Source organism: Amblyraja radiata, chromosome 9, assembly GCF_010909765.2.
Source record: "Amblyraja radiata isolate CabotCenter1 chromosome 9, sAmbRad1.1.pri, whole genome shotgun sequence".
NCBI classification, from domain to species: Eukaryota; Metazoa; Chordata; class Chondrichthyes; order Rajiformes; family Rajidae; genus Amblyraja; species Amblyraja radiata.
Genome location: NC_045964.1, coordinates 6,018,810 through 6,036,819, shown reverse-complemented (window position 1 = coordinate 6,036,819; position 18,010 = coordinate 6,018,810). Strand labels below are relative to the sequence as shown.

The 18,010-nt window shown below is 46.2% G+C and overlaps 1 protein-coding gene across 3 annotated transcripts in view; it reads right to left on the bottom strand.

Annotated features, from left to right (window-relative positions):
* Positions 1-18,010, bottom strand: part of eif2ak4 (eukaryotic translation initiation factor 2 alpha kinase 4) — a 125,492-nt gene that overhangs the window by 52,403 nt on the left and 55,079 nt on the right. For all 3 annotated transcript variants that reach the window (XM_033026581.1, XM_033026582.1, XM_033026583.1), the window contains 6 exons: positions 17,368-17,490; positions 15,126-15,230; positions 12,192-12,255; positions 8,273-8,352; positions 5,716-5,817; positions 192-242 (listed from right to left, as the gene is read on the bottom strand). In XM_033026581.1, coding sequence (XP_032882472.1) covers positions 192-242; positions 5,716-5,817; positions 8,273-8,352; positions 12,192-12,255; positions 15,126-15,230; positions 17,368-17,490 — 525 coding nt within the window. The remainder of the gene's footprint in view (positions 1-191; positions 243-5,715; positions 5,818-8,272; positions 8,353-12,191; positions 12,256-15,125; positions 15,231-17,367; positions 17,491-18,010) is intronic.

Here is an 18,010-nt window from a genome sequence, read left to right as displayed (position 1 = left end):
TGTAAATTGTCCCTAGTGTGTGTAGGACAGTGTTAATGTGCGGGGATCGCTGGTCGGTGCGGACTCGGTGCGGGCTGTCTCTGTATCTCTAAACTGAAAAAACAACAATTTCTGAAAATAATCCCCGCCCCGCAACCTACGAGCCAATGACTGACTGGTCACAACTGGACAAGCAGAGCTGAAGGACGTACCTGTTTTGAATATTGTTCTTCGTCAAAATCTTCAGGAAAATCAATTGTTGGCTGGGAGAGAGGAAAAGTTTCAATCAGCAATATATCTTCATTGAACTAACATTTAATTTCCCTCTCCTGTGTACACGAGCACATAGTACTGGGATTGGTTCATTATTTTCATGTGTATTGTAAAACTGTGTTTGGTGAAGGGCCTGTCCCACTTTCACCACCTAATTCACAACTTTTTTACTCGTGGACATTTTCATCATGTTGAAAAAACGCCCCGACCGACTAGATGCCACGAGTACCTACGACTAGCATCACGACCTGCCTACGACCTACCTACGACCTCCAACGACCAAGCTGCGAGTATGAGTCAAGGGCAAACTCGGCAGAGGTTGTGAAAATAGGTCGTGAAAGTGGGACAGGCCCTTGAGCTATCCTGGCAGATCATGAGTACAGCAAAAACGAACAGAGGGCAGAATATACTGTGCATAGTTTCAGGAAAAGTGCAGATAAATAAGAAGTATGAGTGCCACATTGAGGTAGAATGGAAAATTAGGAATAGTGTCATTATATACGGTCTGTTCAAAAGTCTGAAGACCGTGGGGATGAAGTTATTTAGTTTAGTTTAGAGATTAAGTGCGGAAACAGGCCCTTCGGCCCACCGAGTCCGCATGGACCAGCGATCCCTGCACCTTACACACACTACTAGGGACAGTTTTACATGTATACAATTTATACAGACAGACAGACACAAAACACAGAATATAAAGCGATACAGCAGGATATAGATCAGCTGCAGGGATGGGCAGAGAGATGGCAGATTGTCTTTGGGAGATTGAATGTAAGGAGAGAGGATATGGTTAATGGCAAAACCCTTAACAGCATTGATGTGCAGGGGGATCTTGGAGTCCAAGTTCATAGCTCACTGAAGGTGGCAGCACAAGTAGATAGTGTGGTAAGGAAGGCATATGGCAGGGGTGGGCAACCTTGTTCTGCATAGGGGCCGGGACGCATGTCTGTGAGCGGATGTCGGGCCACATCTATACACATGGATCCCGCCCCCATCCCACCCCGGATGGCAGGCATCAAATCACGTGTTCACAGAAGGTAGACAAAAATGCTGGAGAAACTCAGCGGGTGAGGTAGCCTCATGCAATCCTCGCATGTCTCACCCGCTAAGTTTCTCCAGCATTTTTGTCTACCTTCGATTTTTCCAGCATTTGCAGTTCTTTCTTAAACGTGTTCACAGAAGGTGCGCGGCCGTGCCGGCGGCTTTGCGCACGATGCGGTACAGACAGAGCTCGGCGGGCAGGTTGATTACGGGGGGAAAAATCCGCCTGCGGGCCGGATGATTTTAGGTTTTGGGCTGCATTCGGCCTGGAGGTCGTAGGTTGCCAACCCCTGGCATATGGTATGCTTGCCTTCATTGCTGGGGACATTGAATTTTGGAGTCAGGAAGTCATATTGTAGCTCCATAGGAGTTTGGTTAAGGGCCTGTCCCACTATACGAGTTTACCCAAGAGCTCTCCTGAGTTTAAAACCTAATCAAACTCGTGGTAAACACGTAGAATGTATGTAGCGGGTACGTCGGAGCTCGGGACGTCTCTTAGCGGCTCGTAACGCTAACGGCAGGTACTCGGGAAACGCGGTAAGCTCGTGAAGTTTTTTCAACATGTTGAAAAATGTCCACGAGAGCCCCGAGTACCTACGAGCGGCTATTACTGTAATTCTCTGAGTTCAAATCGGGGGGAACTCGGGAGAACTCTTGAATTACCTCGTACAGTGGGACAGGCCCTTTAGGCCGCATTTGGAGGATTGCGTGCGCTTCTGGTTGCCCCATAAACAGGACAAATGTGGAGAGGAGGTGCAGAGGAGGTTTACCAGAATGCTGCATGGATGAGAGGGTTTCAGCTGCAGGCAGATGTTTCATACACTTGGATTGGTTTCTCTGGAACATCCGAGGTTGCAGAAGGACATCCATGATTGCAAAACTGCAGATGCCGGAAATGTGAAAGGTTGAAGCGAGACTTGATAGAAATATATCAAATTATGAGAGGTACAGTGGCTTGCAAAAGTATTCATACCCCTTGAACTTTTCCACATTTTGTCACGTTACAACCACAAACGTAAATGTATTTTATTGGGATTTTATGTGATAGACCAACACAAAGTGGTGCATAATTGTGAAGTGGAAGGAAAATGATACATGGTTTTCAAATTTTTTTACAAATAAAAAACTGAAAAGTGTGGCGTGCAAAAGTATTCAGCCCCCTTTACTCTGATACCCCTAAATAAAATTCAGTGCAACCAATTGCCTTCAGAAGTCACCTAATTAGTAAATAGAGTCCACTTGTGTGTAATCTAATCTCAGTATAAATACAGCTGTTCTTTGAAGGCCTCAGAGGTTTGTTAGAGAACATTAGTGAACAAACAGCATCATGAAGCCCAAGGAACACACCAGACAGGTCAGGGATAAAGTTGTGGAGAAGTTTAAAGCAGGGTTAGGTTATAAAAAAATATCCCAAGCTTTGAACATCTCACGGAGCACTGTTCAATCCATCATCCGAAAATGGAAAGAGTATGGCACAACTGCAAACTTACCAAGACATGGCCGTCCACCTAAACTGACAGGCTGGGCAAGGAGAGCATTGATCAGAGAAGCAGCCAAGCCCATGGTAACTCTGGAGGAGCTGCAGAGATCCACAGCTCAGGTGGGAGAATCTGTCCACAGGACAACTATTAGTCGTGCACTCCACAAATCGGGCCTTTATGGAAGAGTGGCAAGAAGAAAGCCATTGATGAAAAAAAGCCATAAGAAGTCCCGTTTGCAGTTTGCCACAGGCCATGTGGGGGACACAGCAAACATGTGGAGGAAGGTGCTCTGGTCAGATGAGACCAAAATTGAAGTTTTTGGCCTAAATGCAAAATGCTATGTGTGGCGGAAAACTAACACTGCACATCACCCTGAACACACCATCCCCACTGTGAAACATGGTGGTGGCAGCATCATGCTGTGGGGATGCTTTTCTGCAGCAGGGACAGGGAAGCTGGTCAGAGTTGATGGGAAGATTGATGGAGCCAAATACAGGGCAATCTTGGAAGAAAACCTGTTAGAGTCTGCAAAAGACTTGACACTGGGGCGGAGGTTCACCTTCCAGCAGTACAACGACCCTAAACATACAGCCAGAGCTACAATGGAATGATTTAGATCAAAGCATATTCATGTGTTAGAATGGCCCAGTCAAAGTCCAGACCTAAATCCAATTGAGAATCTCTGTAAAATTGCTGTTCACAGACGCTCTCCATCCAATCTGACTGAGCTTGAGCTAGTTTGCAAAGAAGAATGGGCAAAAATTTCAGTCTCTAGATGTGCAAAGCTGGTAGAGACATACCCCAAAAGACTTGCAGCTGTAATTTCAGTGAAAGGTGGTTCTACAAAGTATTGACTCAGGGGGGCTGAATACTTTTGCACGCCACACTTTTCAGTTTTGTATTTGTAAAAAAATTTGAAAACCATGTATCATTTTCCTTCCACTTCACAATTATGCACCACTTTGTGTTGGTCTATCACATAAAATCCCAATAAAATACATTTACGTTTGTGGTTGTAACGTGACAAAATGTGGAAAAGTTCAAGGGGTATGAATACTTTTGCAAGCCACTGTATAGACAGGGTAGAGAGTCAGACACTTTTTCCCAGGTTGGGAATGTCCAACCCTAGAGGGCATAGCCATAAGGTGAGAGAGGAAAGTTTAATGGAGATGTGCAAAGCAAGTTTTTTTTTACACAGAGTAGTGGGGCCTGAAACGCACAGGTCCACGCCGGGTCCGCGGTAGAAGTTGGCCGCGGGCCGGCAGTGATGGCTTCTTCTTCTCCCGGGTCCCCCACGAGGGCTGTAGACGCCGCGCCAGCTGGAGCTGTGCAGACCGCGGCTTCAGGCTGTGGCTTCAGGCTGCACCAGGTGGTGGAGGCATATACAGTAGTGGTATTTAAGAGGCTTCTAGATGGAAGTGTAGGGAATAGGGGGATATGGATCGTGTACAGGCCGACGACTAGCTTCTGCAAATTACCCATGGTGTGTAGGATAGGATACGGGTCGGAGTCGGTGGGCCAAAGGGCCTGTTTTCACGTTGTATCTCTAAACTAAATTAAACAGTTTCGGGAGAGGCTAGTCGGGAGCTCCAACGCCGCGGAAGGTTCGACCAGCCCCGACGCGAGGTTCGATCGCCCGGCGCGGGGGAGCTGACATTCCCTCGATGCAGGAGCTGAACGCCTCGATGCGGAGGGCCCGAACACCACTGGCTACGGGAATCAAGACCATCCCGTCAACAGAGGGCTCGAAGCCCCCGACCGAGGAAGAACACAAGGGAAGGACTTGAACTTTATTTTACCTTCCATCACAGTGAGGAATGTGTAGGAGTCACTGTGGTGGATGTACAATACAATACAATACGGGTTTATTCGTCACATTGCACATAAAGTGCAAGAGAAATGAATATGTCAGCAGCGGTACAATGAGAAAGAACACACAATACACAATAAAAATGTAACACAAACATCCACCACAGCATTCATCACTGTGGTGGAAGGCACAAAATTTGGCCAGTCCTCCTCCATTTCCCCCCTTGGTCGGGACCAGAGTCCAGAGTCAGTCCAGAGTCGGCTCTTCCTCAACCGGAGACCGCGGCTTTAAGTTGTTATAGGCCGCAGGCCGGCGGTCGAAGATTTAAAATTCGCGCCGCAGCCAGAAGCACCGCAGACCGCAGGGCTGGCGGTCGAAGCTCCCCTCCAGGGGTGATGGTAAGTCCATGCCGGGTCCGCGGTAGAAGTTGGCCGCGGGCCGGCAGTGATGGCTTCTTCTTCCCCCGGGTCCCCCACGAGGGCTGTAGACGCCGAGCCAGCTGGAGCTGTGCAGACCGCGGCTTCAGGCTGCGACTTCAGGCTGCCGGCTGCCCCGGGCCAGCGAAACGGAGCGCTCCCCTCCGGCTAGCCCCAGCGAGGGCTCGCCCGCTCCACGCCGAGAGTCCACACTGCGCCCGCTGCTGAAGCCCCGGGTGAGTCTCCGGGAAAGGCCGCCCGATCCTCGTTGTTAGGCCACGGGGGAGGCGACCTGGAAAAAATCGCCTCTCCATGGAGGAGGCGACCGAAACGGTTTCCCCCTTACCCCCCCACACCACCCCCCACACAAAACACACAAAGAACATACTTTAAAACATACTAAAAAAACAAAAAAAGTTGGAAAAAAACGTACACGCTGCTGACAGGGCGCCGGCTTGCAGCGCCCCCATTCATGTTAAAATGTGTTTTTGAGTGATTTGTTGCTTTTAATTGTATGACTGACCTGGCCAATGAAATTCCTCGTATGTTGCAAAACATACTCGGTGATTAAAATCTGATTCTGATTCTGATTTAACAGTTTAACATTTTGACCAGAATTGATAACGTAGGCGAAGTATTTCTCCACTTACCTGCCTCAGAGTTACAATCCATTTCCAATCAATTACAACCCCATTGACGAAGAACAGGTTGTACCTACCATTCGAAGTTTGCAGAGCACGGAAATTCTCTCAGAAGTAGTAGCCATGGGATGATAGGACATCTCAAAGAAAATGATTCCTAAACTGAACAAGTCCACCTTCTGCAAGAGATGACAGTGAATCATCAACATCTACACACGGCAACAGAAGGAACATCATTCATTCATCACCAGGCAATTCCAAACATTTTTTTTAAATCACCAAAGATAGACACAAAATGGTGGAATAACTCAGTGGGACAGGCAACACCTCTGTATGACATTTCGGGTCGAGACCCTTCTATCCAAAGATGCTGCCTGTCCCGCTGAGTTACTCCACCATTTTTTGTGTCTATCCTCAGTGTAAACCAGCATCTACAATTCCTTCCTAGAATTTTTTTTTAATTATGTTATTTGTTTTGTGATTCCATTGATTTTGTTTTTCTTAATGTGCCAAGTAACTTTGTCCTTTAATTATTCTGAAGGGTCTTGACCCGAAACGTCACCCATTCCTTCTCTCCAAAGATGCCGCCTGTCCCGCTGAGTTACTCCACCATTTTGTGTCTATCTTCAGTTTAAACCAGCATCTGCAGGTCCTTCCTACACACTATATCTTTTAATTAATTGTTTTGAATAGAGGGGGAGAAGGTACTTAATTGGGGCAAGTCAGATTAAAATGTCATTAGGCAGGAGCGAGGGAGGGTAGATTGGGAGCCGTTGTTTTTGGGGTAAATTCAGAGCTGACATGTTGGATTTGTTTAGAGACTAGTTGATCAAAGTGCAGGATCAGCATGTAAGGAGGAGAGATAAGGACGGCAAGGTAAGGGAACTGTGGATGACCAAGGACATTATAAACTTGGTCGGGAAGGAAACGGAAGCGAATGTCAGGATTAAGAAGGTGGCATCAGACAGGGCTTATGAGGAATATAAAGCAAGTAGGAGCCAGAAGCAGGCCAAGAAATGTCATAGGCGTCAAATTACAGAAAAACCTCAAGGATTTTTATACGTACGTTAAAAATAAGAGGGGGACCAGGGAGAAGGTCGGACCGCTCAGAGATAAAGGATTTTATGCTTGGAGTTGGAGAATGTAGGTGAGGTACTAAATGAATACTTTGCATCTGTATTCACCGAGGAGACGGACTTTGAGGACAGTGAGATCAGTGTGGGGAATACAAATATGCCAGGGCAGTTTGAGATAGAACAGGAGGTGGTGCTGAGACTCTTGAAGAACATTAAGGTGGATAAGTCCCCAGGGCCTGATGGGATCTATCCCAGGTTATTGAGGGGGGCAAGAGAGGAGATTGTGGGGACCTTGACGAGGATCTTTGTTTCTTCTCCAGTCACAGGCGAGGTCCCAGAGGACTGGAGAGTCAGTGGCCACTGTTGTTCCTTTGTTTAAGAAAGGAAGTAGGGAGAATCCAGAGACCTATAGGCCAGCGAGCCTCACTTCAGTGGTGGGGAAACTGCTGGAGAGAGTTCTTCAAGATAGGATTTACTCCCATTTGGAAGATAGTTATTAAAATGGAGAGTTGCTGAGCACAGCCAAGAACAACATCTCCTAGTGGTGTATAGTCGTTGAGCAGTCAATGTGGCATGAAGAGCTCAGAGCTCTATCTACAGCTTCTATTCACAGCAGCAACACATTCAGGTGCCAAACTAATCACTTTTTCCTCACAGAGAGTTTTGAGTCTGTGGAATTCTCTGCCTCATTGGGCGGTGGAGGCAAGTTCTCTGGATGCTTTCAAGAGAGAGCTAGATAGGGCTCTTAAAAATAGCGGAGTCAGGGGATATGGGGAGAAGGCAGGAATGGGGTACTGATTGGGGATGATCAGCCATGATTACATTGAATGGCGGTGCTGGCTCGAAGGGCCGAATGGCCTACTCCTGCACCTATTGTCTATTGTCTATTATCACAACAGGTTAGCGGACAAAAAATAAATTAAAATCATGCAGTCACATATGGAGAGCAATGTTTAAACCAGGGGTGGGGAACCTGCAGCCTTAAGGCCGCATGCGGCCTTCTAGGCCACGAAGTGCGGCCTTTTGAATGAATCCAAATTTTGTAGAACAAATCCTTTTATTTTTATTAACATGTTTTTGTTCGTCTTTTATTATTTTTACTTTAATCTTAAAATGAACGTATTTAAAATACCAAAGAGTAAAAGAAGATTCAACTAAATAATCCTCCCCGACTATGACGGCCACAATTAAAACATTAGTAAGTCTTGAGGGCGATTTTAACACCTGTTTTGCTCATAATTTAGTTCTAATGCGACTCTAGACTCCAGAATGCAGTCACAACAAAGTAATTAAAAGGTTAGTTAACTTTAGAATTAACAAACAATGTCTTGAAATTAGTACATAGTAGTTAGATTTTTACAAAATAACGTACATTTTGAAGTATATCTAATTGAAGTTTCTTGGATGCGGCCTTATTAGATTACAGCTAACTTAATGTGGCATTCCAACATGAGAAGGTTCCCCACCCCTGGTTTAAACCAGTCACAATGTGATAGGCCGTTTTCAGTACCTCTCAAAATCAGTGTTAATGATCCTTTCATACAGACACGATGCTTACCTGGTTGTAAGTAGCCTTTGCGTTGCCTTGAACCTCTGGGCTCACATACAGGGCAGTGCCAACCATTCCAGTTAAATTATCTGCAATTGTCACAAATGCAGAGCTGGTCACTTACACAAATAATAATAATAATGATGGATGGGATTTATATAGCGCCTTTCTAATACTCAAGGCGCTTTACATCGCATTATTCATTCACTCCTCAGTCACACTCGGTGGTGGTAAGCTACTTCTGTAGCCACAGCTGCCCTGGGGCAGACTGACGGAAGCGTGGCTGCCAATCTGCGCCTACGGCCCCTCCGACCACCACCAATCACTCACACACATTCACACACATTCACACACAGGCAAAGGTGGGTGAAGTGTCTTGCCCAAGGACACGACGACAGTATGCACTCCAAGCGGGATTCGAACAAATCAAGTTTAAAGTAGGACTTATAGAGACACAAGAGTCTGAACATGCATCTGGAGCAGAAAACAAACTGCTGGAGGAACAGCATCTCATATTTCGCTTGGGCAGCTTTCAACCCAGCGGTAAAATTTTTGATTTCTCTAACTTCAAGTAACCCTTGCTTTCCCTCTCTCTCCGTCCCTCCCCCACCCTAGTTCTCCAACTAGTTTAACTGTCTTTCTGATTAATTTGACTGATTTAATGCCTCCTTGTCCCCCTCCCCTCAGCTAACAATGAACCTTATTATAATCTACATTTCCTTATTATGCTTTGATCTGTCATTTTCACACCTTACACTTTCGTATCTCTAGTCTCTCTCTCCCCTGACTCTCAATCTGAAGAAGGGTCTTGACCTGAAATGTCACCCATTCCTTCTCTCCAGAGATGCTGCCTGTCCCGCTGAGTTACTCCAGCATTCTGTGTCGACATAGGCTGGAGGAACTCAGCGGGTCGGGCCAGAATCTGTGGAGTCAGACGGATGTCGAAGTTTCAGGTCAAGACCCTGGATCAGGTCATCACATCAGATGGACAATCCCTCGCAATGAGATCCCCTTCCTCCAGGCTCTAGTTCATATAGGCAACCTCCCTTAAATCTCTCTCATCCTCATCCCAGGAATCAATTTAGGAAATCTGCAGTGATCCCAAGTTTTTTTCCTGAGATCTAGAGAACAAAATTGCATCCAGAAAATTAAATCTTGTCAAGTATGTGAACAGAATGAATACTGAACAGCCTCTAGCAGTAGTAGCAGAATCTTCAGTTGCAAGCAATATGCTGACTGCTTAAACAAAGTAAGATTTCAATGAATTTAGGGCATGGTGGCGCAGCAGTAGAGTTGCTGCATTACAGCACCCGAGACCCGGGTTCAACCCTGACTACGGGGCCTGTCAGTACGGAGTTTGTACGTTCTCCCCGTGACCTGCGTGGGTTTTCTCCGAGATCTTCGGTATCCTCCCACATCCCAAAGACGTACAGGATTGTAGGTTAATTGGCTTTGGTAAAGATTGTAAATTGTCCCTCGTGTGTAGGATAGTGTTAGTGTGGGCCGAAGGGTCCGGTTTCCACGCTGTATCTCTAAACTAAACTAAAAAGGTAAAAGAAAACAGATAGTGACTCACTGCATGAATGCAATGTAAGAGGAAAGCAAGGATCAAATAATGGCATGCAAACAGCATAGGGTTGATAAAGTATTACATTAAATAAAAGTAATCAATTAAATTAAACTTGAGATTTTACAAGGCAGTCATGGTTTACTTGAATCTTCACTAGATTTTAAAATATAAATATCTGATTAAAAATTATATGATAGAAACAGCAAGCTAGATATTGTCAACTGCCCACTGAGAACAGGGGATAATGATATATGAAAACCAGACAACATCAGATGGTCGTCTGACCAAAAGGACTGAAGCCTCAACAAATGCAGATAACAAGTGGGACTCAAGATCTATTGATAACATTTTAACCTCTCCCCTAATTACGGTTGCCAACGTTCTCACTCCCAAATAAGGGACAAAACGTCAAAATACGGGACAAATTCCCGACGGCAATTCGTTGACCGTGGCTGGGTGAATGATGAGTTGGCCCGGGTGCTGAACTGCACACAAAGCCCAGCCGGCGGGCCAGCTGAGGAGTTTTGGCCAGCGCGACATCGTGCGCAAAGTCCGGCGCCCCGTCCAACTCATGAACCGATTACTGGTGGTGTCGGTGGTAAGCGAAGGTCCGAAGGTCGGACAGCTGGCCGGGCGAGGCGCTGCAGCTGCACTCCACGGGCTGCACTACGTCGGGACGGGTGAGGCGGGGCCTGACGCGGCGTTCCCACCCGACAGTCCCCTTGACCCGAGTAGTAGCAGTCAAATATGGGACAAGGGCGGTCCCGTACAGGACAAACCAATTTAGCCCAATATACGGGATGTCCCGGCTAATACGGGGCCGTTGGCAACCCTAACCTTAATACACACAGGGAAATAGGGGCATTAGTCCATCGGGCCCCTCAAGCCTGCCCTGCTATTCATACATACTGAGATAGCGAAATATGGCTCATCTGTGCAAGCCTCAATTCCTCTTCTCTGCCAGTTTCCTCATACGCTTCATTCCTCAACATTCCTCAAATATTGATCTACTCCAAATACATTTGATCTCATCTCCGAGGGTCACCACCTTGTTGTGGTGGTGAAGCTTGCATGGATTCTAAGAGCTAAACCATCTGGAGCCATGCCAGCGTGCAGGGAGGAACTGCAGATTCTGGTTTACACCGAAGATCGACAAAAAAATGCTGGAGTAACTCAGTGGGATAGGCAGCATTTCTGGAGAGAAGGAATGGGTGACGTTTCGGGATGGGTCTCGACCCAAATTGTCACCCATACCTTCTCTCCAGAGTTGCTATCTGTCCCGCTGAGTTACTCCAGTATTTTATGTCTATCTTTGGAGCTATGGCAGGGTTACCCATGGAGGGCAGGTTGAGGAGAGGTTCCTGACAAAGTGAGGCCCAAGGAGAAGAATTCAATGGTGGAAGAGCTAGTTTGGTGTCTGGCCAGCAGGTGGAGCACCACTAGGGTTGCCAACTGCCCCGTATGAGTCGGGCCATCCCATATATTGGGCTAAATTGGTTTGTCCCATACGGGACCACTCTTCTCCCATATTTGACTCCTACTACTCGGGTCAAGGGGACTGTCGGGTAGGAACGCCACGTCCGGCACCGGCCTCACCCGTTCCAACGTAGTGCAGCCCATGGAGTGCAGCAGCAGAGCCTCGCCCGTGGTCCTGTCGGTCGGCAGCCCGGCCAGCTGTCCGACCTTCGGACCTTCGCTTACCGCCGACACCACCACTCCTCCTTCCTACAGCCGATCATCGGTTCACGAGTTGGACGGGGTGCCGGACTTTGCACGCGACGTCCACACACCCCCCCCCCACCCAACCCCCTCCCTTGAAGGTCGAAGACAGTCGCTGAAAGGTCGCGTCAGTGGGGCAGGCCCTTTAAATTGTCCCTAGTGTGTGTCGTGTAGTGTTAGTGCACGGGGGTCGCTGGTCGGCACGGACACGGTGGGCCGAAGGGCCTGTTTCCGCAATGTATCTCTAAACTAAACTAAACAATACCAGGAAACACTCAGCAGGTCAGGCAGCATCTGTGGAGGTAGAAACATTATGGTTGATGTAAAGGTTATCGACCTGTAACATTAACTGTGATTCCCTCTGCCTGAACTGCAACATGTTTCCAACCTCCTTTGTATTTAAAATAATTGCAACCCTGCAACATGCATCTTGTCTACCTACACACATGCCAGTGCACTATCCTATCATGGTGGGCCCTGGGTTAAATGAACTTGGACTATCTCAGCCTAGTTCCCAGCATTTAATTGCCCTTATGTTGGCACTGCTTTTGTATTGTATTGTATTGTACAAAGTGCTTAGTGTCTGCACTGTCAGTGGGCCACAGGGTGGAAACTGGAACCTAGAAAATGAATCCTTACCTGTTGGGTCTGATTTAATAATGTCAAACGATCCACTTCCATTGACTTCCTTCTTGTTGCCTTCCTGTGGAAAAGAATAATTGAAATGTGAACGTTTTAAATTTAGGTCACAGTTTTTGGCTTCATATGAAGTCAGAAACAATACAACATCGAAATAGCTTCCTTGTTTGTTTTTTGTTTGTTTTAGAGATACAGCGCGGAACCAGTCCCTTCAGCCCACCGAGTCCGCACTGACCAACGATCCCCGCTCAGTAACACTATCCTACACACATGCACACTAGGGACAATTTACAGTTATACTAAGCTAACTAACGTACAAACCTGTACGTCTTTGGAGTGTGGGAGGAAATCGAAGTCGCGGAGAAAACCCACGTAGGTCACGGGGAGAACGTACAAACTCTGTACAGACAGCACCCGTAGTCAGGATGGAACCCGGGTCTCCGGCGCTGTATTCGCTGTAAGGCAGCAACTCTACTGCTGCACCACCATGCCGTCCTTGTCCCATCAAGTGCATGGTAACCATCAGCCACTCACGTGCACTAATCCCATTTCATTCTACCCATATTCTCGTCAATGTCCCCCAAATTCTACAACTCACCTACAAACATGGGATCATTTACTGTGGCCAATTAACTTACTAACCAGCACATTTCTGGAATGCAGGATGAAACGCGATCGGCTGGAAGAAAACCTCCGCGGTCACAGAGACACTGCCAGACAGAGAGAGCACCAGAGTTCAGCATTGAACCCAGATATCTGGTGTTGTGAGCTACCCTCTACAAAATAACTAGAACCAAGGGCATCTTTATATTCCTGAAGCCTTGATTCTTATTACCTTGTGGGAAGAGTTAACAGAAATCGGTCTGATTGTCTTTGAAGAGTATAGAGGAAAGTGTGAAGGGTAAAGGCCACACAGCCCCCTTTTCCCATTCACTGATAATCTAAACCTCTAAACTATTTACCTGATTTTGATAGCCTTATCTGCCACACGTCTTTCAACCTCCAACCTTCAAAATTCAATTGACCTAGCACGCATAATAAAACTTTCAGTTTCCAGGTCTACAACAGGGCCTTCTGATTCCAACAGTAAGTAGATACATCATTATGGCTGCCTTGATCTGCATCATCCCACCCTGATCATCCCTTCCCGAGGTGTCTTGGGCCTAACTCAACGAAACACCAGTGAAGGGAGGTGCCCACTTGCTAACCCCAATGATATACTTCCATCTACAGGACTAGTTTTTTTTTAAAGAGCTAGTTAATATGTAGGTAGCTGTATTTTGCAAACGGAGCTATTTATTTTAAGTTGGTATATTTAGTTAGATAATTAGATACTACTTTGGCTTTGCGCTTGGTTTACTTGGTTGAGCGCTTTCCTGGAGTCATAGCACAAGTACTCTGTGTTTTAATTGTAATGTAACTCCTGTCAAAAACCTTTTATCATTTTAAGTACCTGCATTAGCACAAACTTCAATCTTTAAATCTGAGGACTCGAGTATAGGAGCAAAGAGGTCCTTCTGCAGTTGTACAGGGCCCTAGTGAGATCACACCTGGAGTATTGTGTGCAGTTTTGGTCCCCTAATTTGACAGTGCATTCATTGCCATCTCTTTGTATACTGCTGTTTGAACGGCTGCTTCCTGCTTTTAGCACCAGATGATGATGTAGAAGCCACTTTGGAAGCCTCGCTCTCCCTCCCTTCTCTCTTTCCCTCCCTCTCCCTCCCTCCCTCCCCCTGTCCCTCCCTCTCTTCCTCCCTCTCTCTTTCCCTCTCTTATTCCCTCCCTCCCACTCCCTCTTTCCTTCTCCCTCCCTGAACAGTTTAGACAATAGACAATAGGTGCAGGAGTAGGCCATTCGGTCCTTCGAGCCAGCACCGCCATTCAATGTGATCATGGCTGATCATCCCCAATCAGTACCCCGTTCCTGCCTTCTCCCCATATCCCCTGACTCCGCTATCTTTAAGAGCCCTATCTAGCTCTCTCTTGAAAACATCCAGAGAACCTGCCTCCCCTCTGAGGCGGAGAATTCCACAGACTCACCATTCTCAGTGAGAAAAAGTGTTTCCTCATCTCCGTTCTAAATGGCTTACTCCTTATTCTTAAACTGTGGCCCCTGGTTCTGGACTCCCCCAACGTCGGGAACATGTTTCCTGCCTCTAGCGTGTCCAAGCCCTTAGGTCTGTGGCCCATAGCGCTGTGGCCATAGCGCTATGTGTAATGCCCACAGCGCTGTTTAAAGCTGGAGCGGGACAGGCAGATCAAAGCTTACAAAAATAATCATCCAGATCTTGAAATTTAAAATACTAATAGATTTAATCTGCTATCATTTTTAGAGTTACAGTATGACTTTTTATATCCTTGCATTTTTTAAGCAGCAAGGTGAAACAGGAAGTCGGGCTGATTTTTTTTTAATCCGTATTTTACACAACAAATCAGTACATCCGTATTCTTATCGCATTTCGGAAAATCCGTACTATATAGCAGCTCTGGTGTCTACACACCGTAATTGGCCCGATTGTAATCATGTTTTGTCTCTCTGCTGACTGGTTAGCACGCAACAAGAGCTTTTCATTGTACCTCAGTACACATGACAATAACTACTTTTGAGAGGGACAAGTTGCCATCAATAGGTGAGCCACTTCTCGCAGGCTACCACAAGGTAATGGAATTATTTTTCAGGTATGGATAAATAAGGGCAAGGACCACATCAAAGAATTACGAAAACAAAAGCACTGTTAAAAGGTCAGAAATCATTGACTTCAACATATAATATTTGGGAGCGTGCAATAGTGGTCTCCCCAAACCTACTAGAGCAAAAGCACAATTAGCCCACACAAAATGTATCACTAATCTTGGATCACATCTTACACTGCATGCACACTCCTTAAAAAGCAATTTGTTTGAAACGCAATACACTACAAAATCACAACTTACCATGTTAGCAAGGTGATCAGTGGCCAAACCAAAATCTCCTATTTTCACATGATCATAGGAATCAAGAAAAATATTAACAGGTTTAAGATCCCTATGGATCATTCCCTGAAATGAGAGAACAGAAAAGGTTGGTCAGAAAACACTTGCCCCGAGAACATGTGTAGGAAAGAACTGCAGATGCTGGTTTGAACTGAAGATACACACAAAATGCTGGATTAAAGGGCCTGACCCACTTTCACGACCAAATTCACGACCTCTGCCGAGTTTGCCTTTGACTCATAGAAACATAGAAATTAGGTGCAGGAGTAGGCCATTCGGCCCTTCGAGCCTGCACCGCCATTCAATATGATCATGGCTGATCATCCAACTCAGTATCCCGTACCTGCCTTCTCTCCATACCCTCTGATCCCCTTAGCCACAAGGGCCACATCTAACTCCCTCTTAAATATAGCCAATGAACTGGCCTCGACTACCCTCTGTGGCAGAGAGTTCCAGAGATTCACCACTCTCTGTGTGAAAAAAGTTCTTCTCATCTCGGTTTTAAAGGATTTCCCCCTTATCCTTAAGCTGTGACCCCCTTGTCCTGGACTTCCCCAACATCGGGAGCAATCTTCCTGCATCTAGCCTGTCCAACCCCTTAAGAATTTTATAAGTTTCTATAAGATCCCCTCTCAATCTCCTAAATTCTAGAGAGTATAAACCAAGTCTATCCAGTCTTTCTTCATAAGACAGTCCTGACATCCCAGGAATCAGTCTGGTGAACCTTCTCTGCACTCCCTCTATGGCAATAATGTCCTTCCTCAGATTTGGAGACCAAAACTGTACTCAATACTCCAGGTGTAGTCTCACCAAGACCCTGTATAACTGCAGTAGAACCTCCCTGCTCCTATACTCAAATCCTTTTGCTATGAAAGCTAACATACCATTCGCTTTCTTCACTGCCTGCTGCACTTGCATGCCTACTTTCAATGACTGGTGTACCATGACACCCAGGTCTCGCTGCATCTCCCCTTTTCCTAGTCGGCCACCATTTAGATAATAGTCTGCTTTCCTGTTTTTGCCACCAAAATGGATAACCTCACATTTATCCACATTATACTGCATCTGCCAAACATTTGCCCACTCACCCAGCCTATCCAAGTCACCTTGCAGTCTCCTAGCATCCTCCTCACAGCTAACACTGCCCCCCAGCTTAGTGTCATCCGCAAACTTGGAGATATTGCCTTCAATTCCCTCATCCAGATCATTAATATATATTGTAAATAGCTGGGGTCCCAGCACTGAGCCTTGCGGTACCCCACTAGTCACTGCCTGCCATTGTGAAAAGGACCAGTTTACTCCTACTCTTTGCTTCCTGTTTGCCAGCCAGTTCTCTATCCACATACTCATACTCCCAGCATGGTCGTCACGAGGTCGTAGGAAGGTCGTAGGAGGTCGCAGGCGGGTCGTGATGCTAGTCGTAGGTACTCGTGGCATCAAGTAGGTCGGGGTGTATTTTCAACATGATGAAAAACGTCCACGAGTAAAAAAGGTTGTGAATTAGGTCGTGAAAGTGGGACAGGCACTTCTTCTTGCGTATGGCGTGCACAGCCTAATGTTGTAGGACAATGGCCAAGTTGGCCATCCGCGAGTCAAGGCGCTAGACGGTGGAGGGCTCTACCCGAGCCGGCTGCCTGCCCCTTTTCCGGGGATACGTCCGTGCCCGGGTGCGGATAGAAAGGGAATACGCCCTGTCTACGGGCACCCTGAGGGAGTTCCGCGACCGCTGGGCACCGAGGGGGGTTGAATGTATCCTGGCCAAGGATTGCAATATAGTTGTTTAGCAGTTGCTTAGCATATTTGTTCGTCTTGTATTATGGTGGTGTTTTGTTTTATTGTATTGTAAATACTATTTTAATATTTGAATAAATATTTTTGAATTAAAACAAAAAAAAAATGTTGTAGGACAACTTGTTCTATTTGATCTTATTTGATTGTGCACGCCGGGTTGATTGTATTTGTTGAAACAGGGCGGACCACGTGAAGGTTGCAATCTCCCACCCCGGACAGGCTCTTAACTCAGCGGGACAGGCAGCATCTGTGGAGGGAAGGAATGGGTGACGTTTCGGGCCGAGACCCTTCTTCAGTCTGATGGTTGGTGTGGAACCGGTGAAACAAATGGGCGTGTGTTCGTGTTGTATCTGAAACGAAAACATGATGTATTTTAAAGCATGGTTACATCTATGGCCCTCGTCAAACCAACCTGTTCATGGATATAGGCCAGTCCATCGAGGATTTCTCGGAATAACCTCCAAAGGCGGCTGATGTCCGCGTACAGACCTTGGTCGATTGTGTCTCGGAGAGTGCTTTTCTCACAGTACTCCATCTGAAACAGCCAGGGACAAGCAATTTGTATGCACGGCAGTATCATTGCACGCTCAACACTTCAGATTCAAGCTATTGAGTAATCTATATGATCAAGAGAGTCAAGAGTGTTTTATTGTCATATGTCCCAGATAGGACAATGAAACTCTTGCTTGCTGCAGCACAACAGAATATGTGAATATGTAAACATAGTACATAACGGGAGAAAAAAGTTCAGTGTGTGTATATATACACACATGCACACATACTCAATAAATAAACACATATAGTGCAATAATAATAACAATAATAATAATAATAATAATAATAAACTTTATTTATAAAGCGCTTTAAACAACCGCAGTTGCCACAAAGTGCTGTACATGAGAACTCATGGACAAAAAGTTATTACAAACCATTAAAAACCGTAAAACGAAGGACTAAAAACAGTAAAAATTAAAAGACATTAAAAGCACTAAGAACAGGAGCAATGTCTCAGCCAGTGTCGAAAGCCAGAGAATAAAAATGAGTTTTTAGGGAGG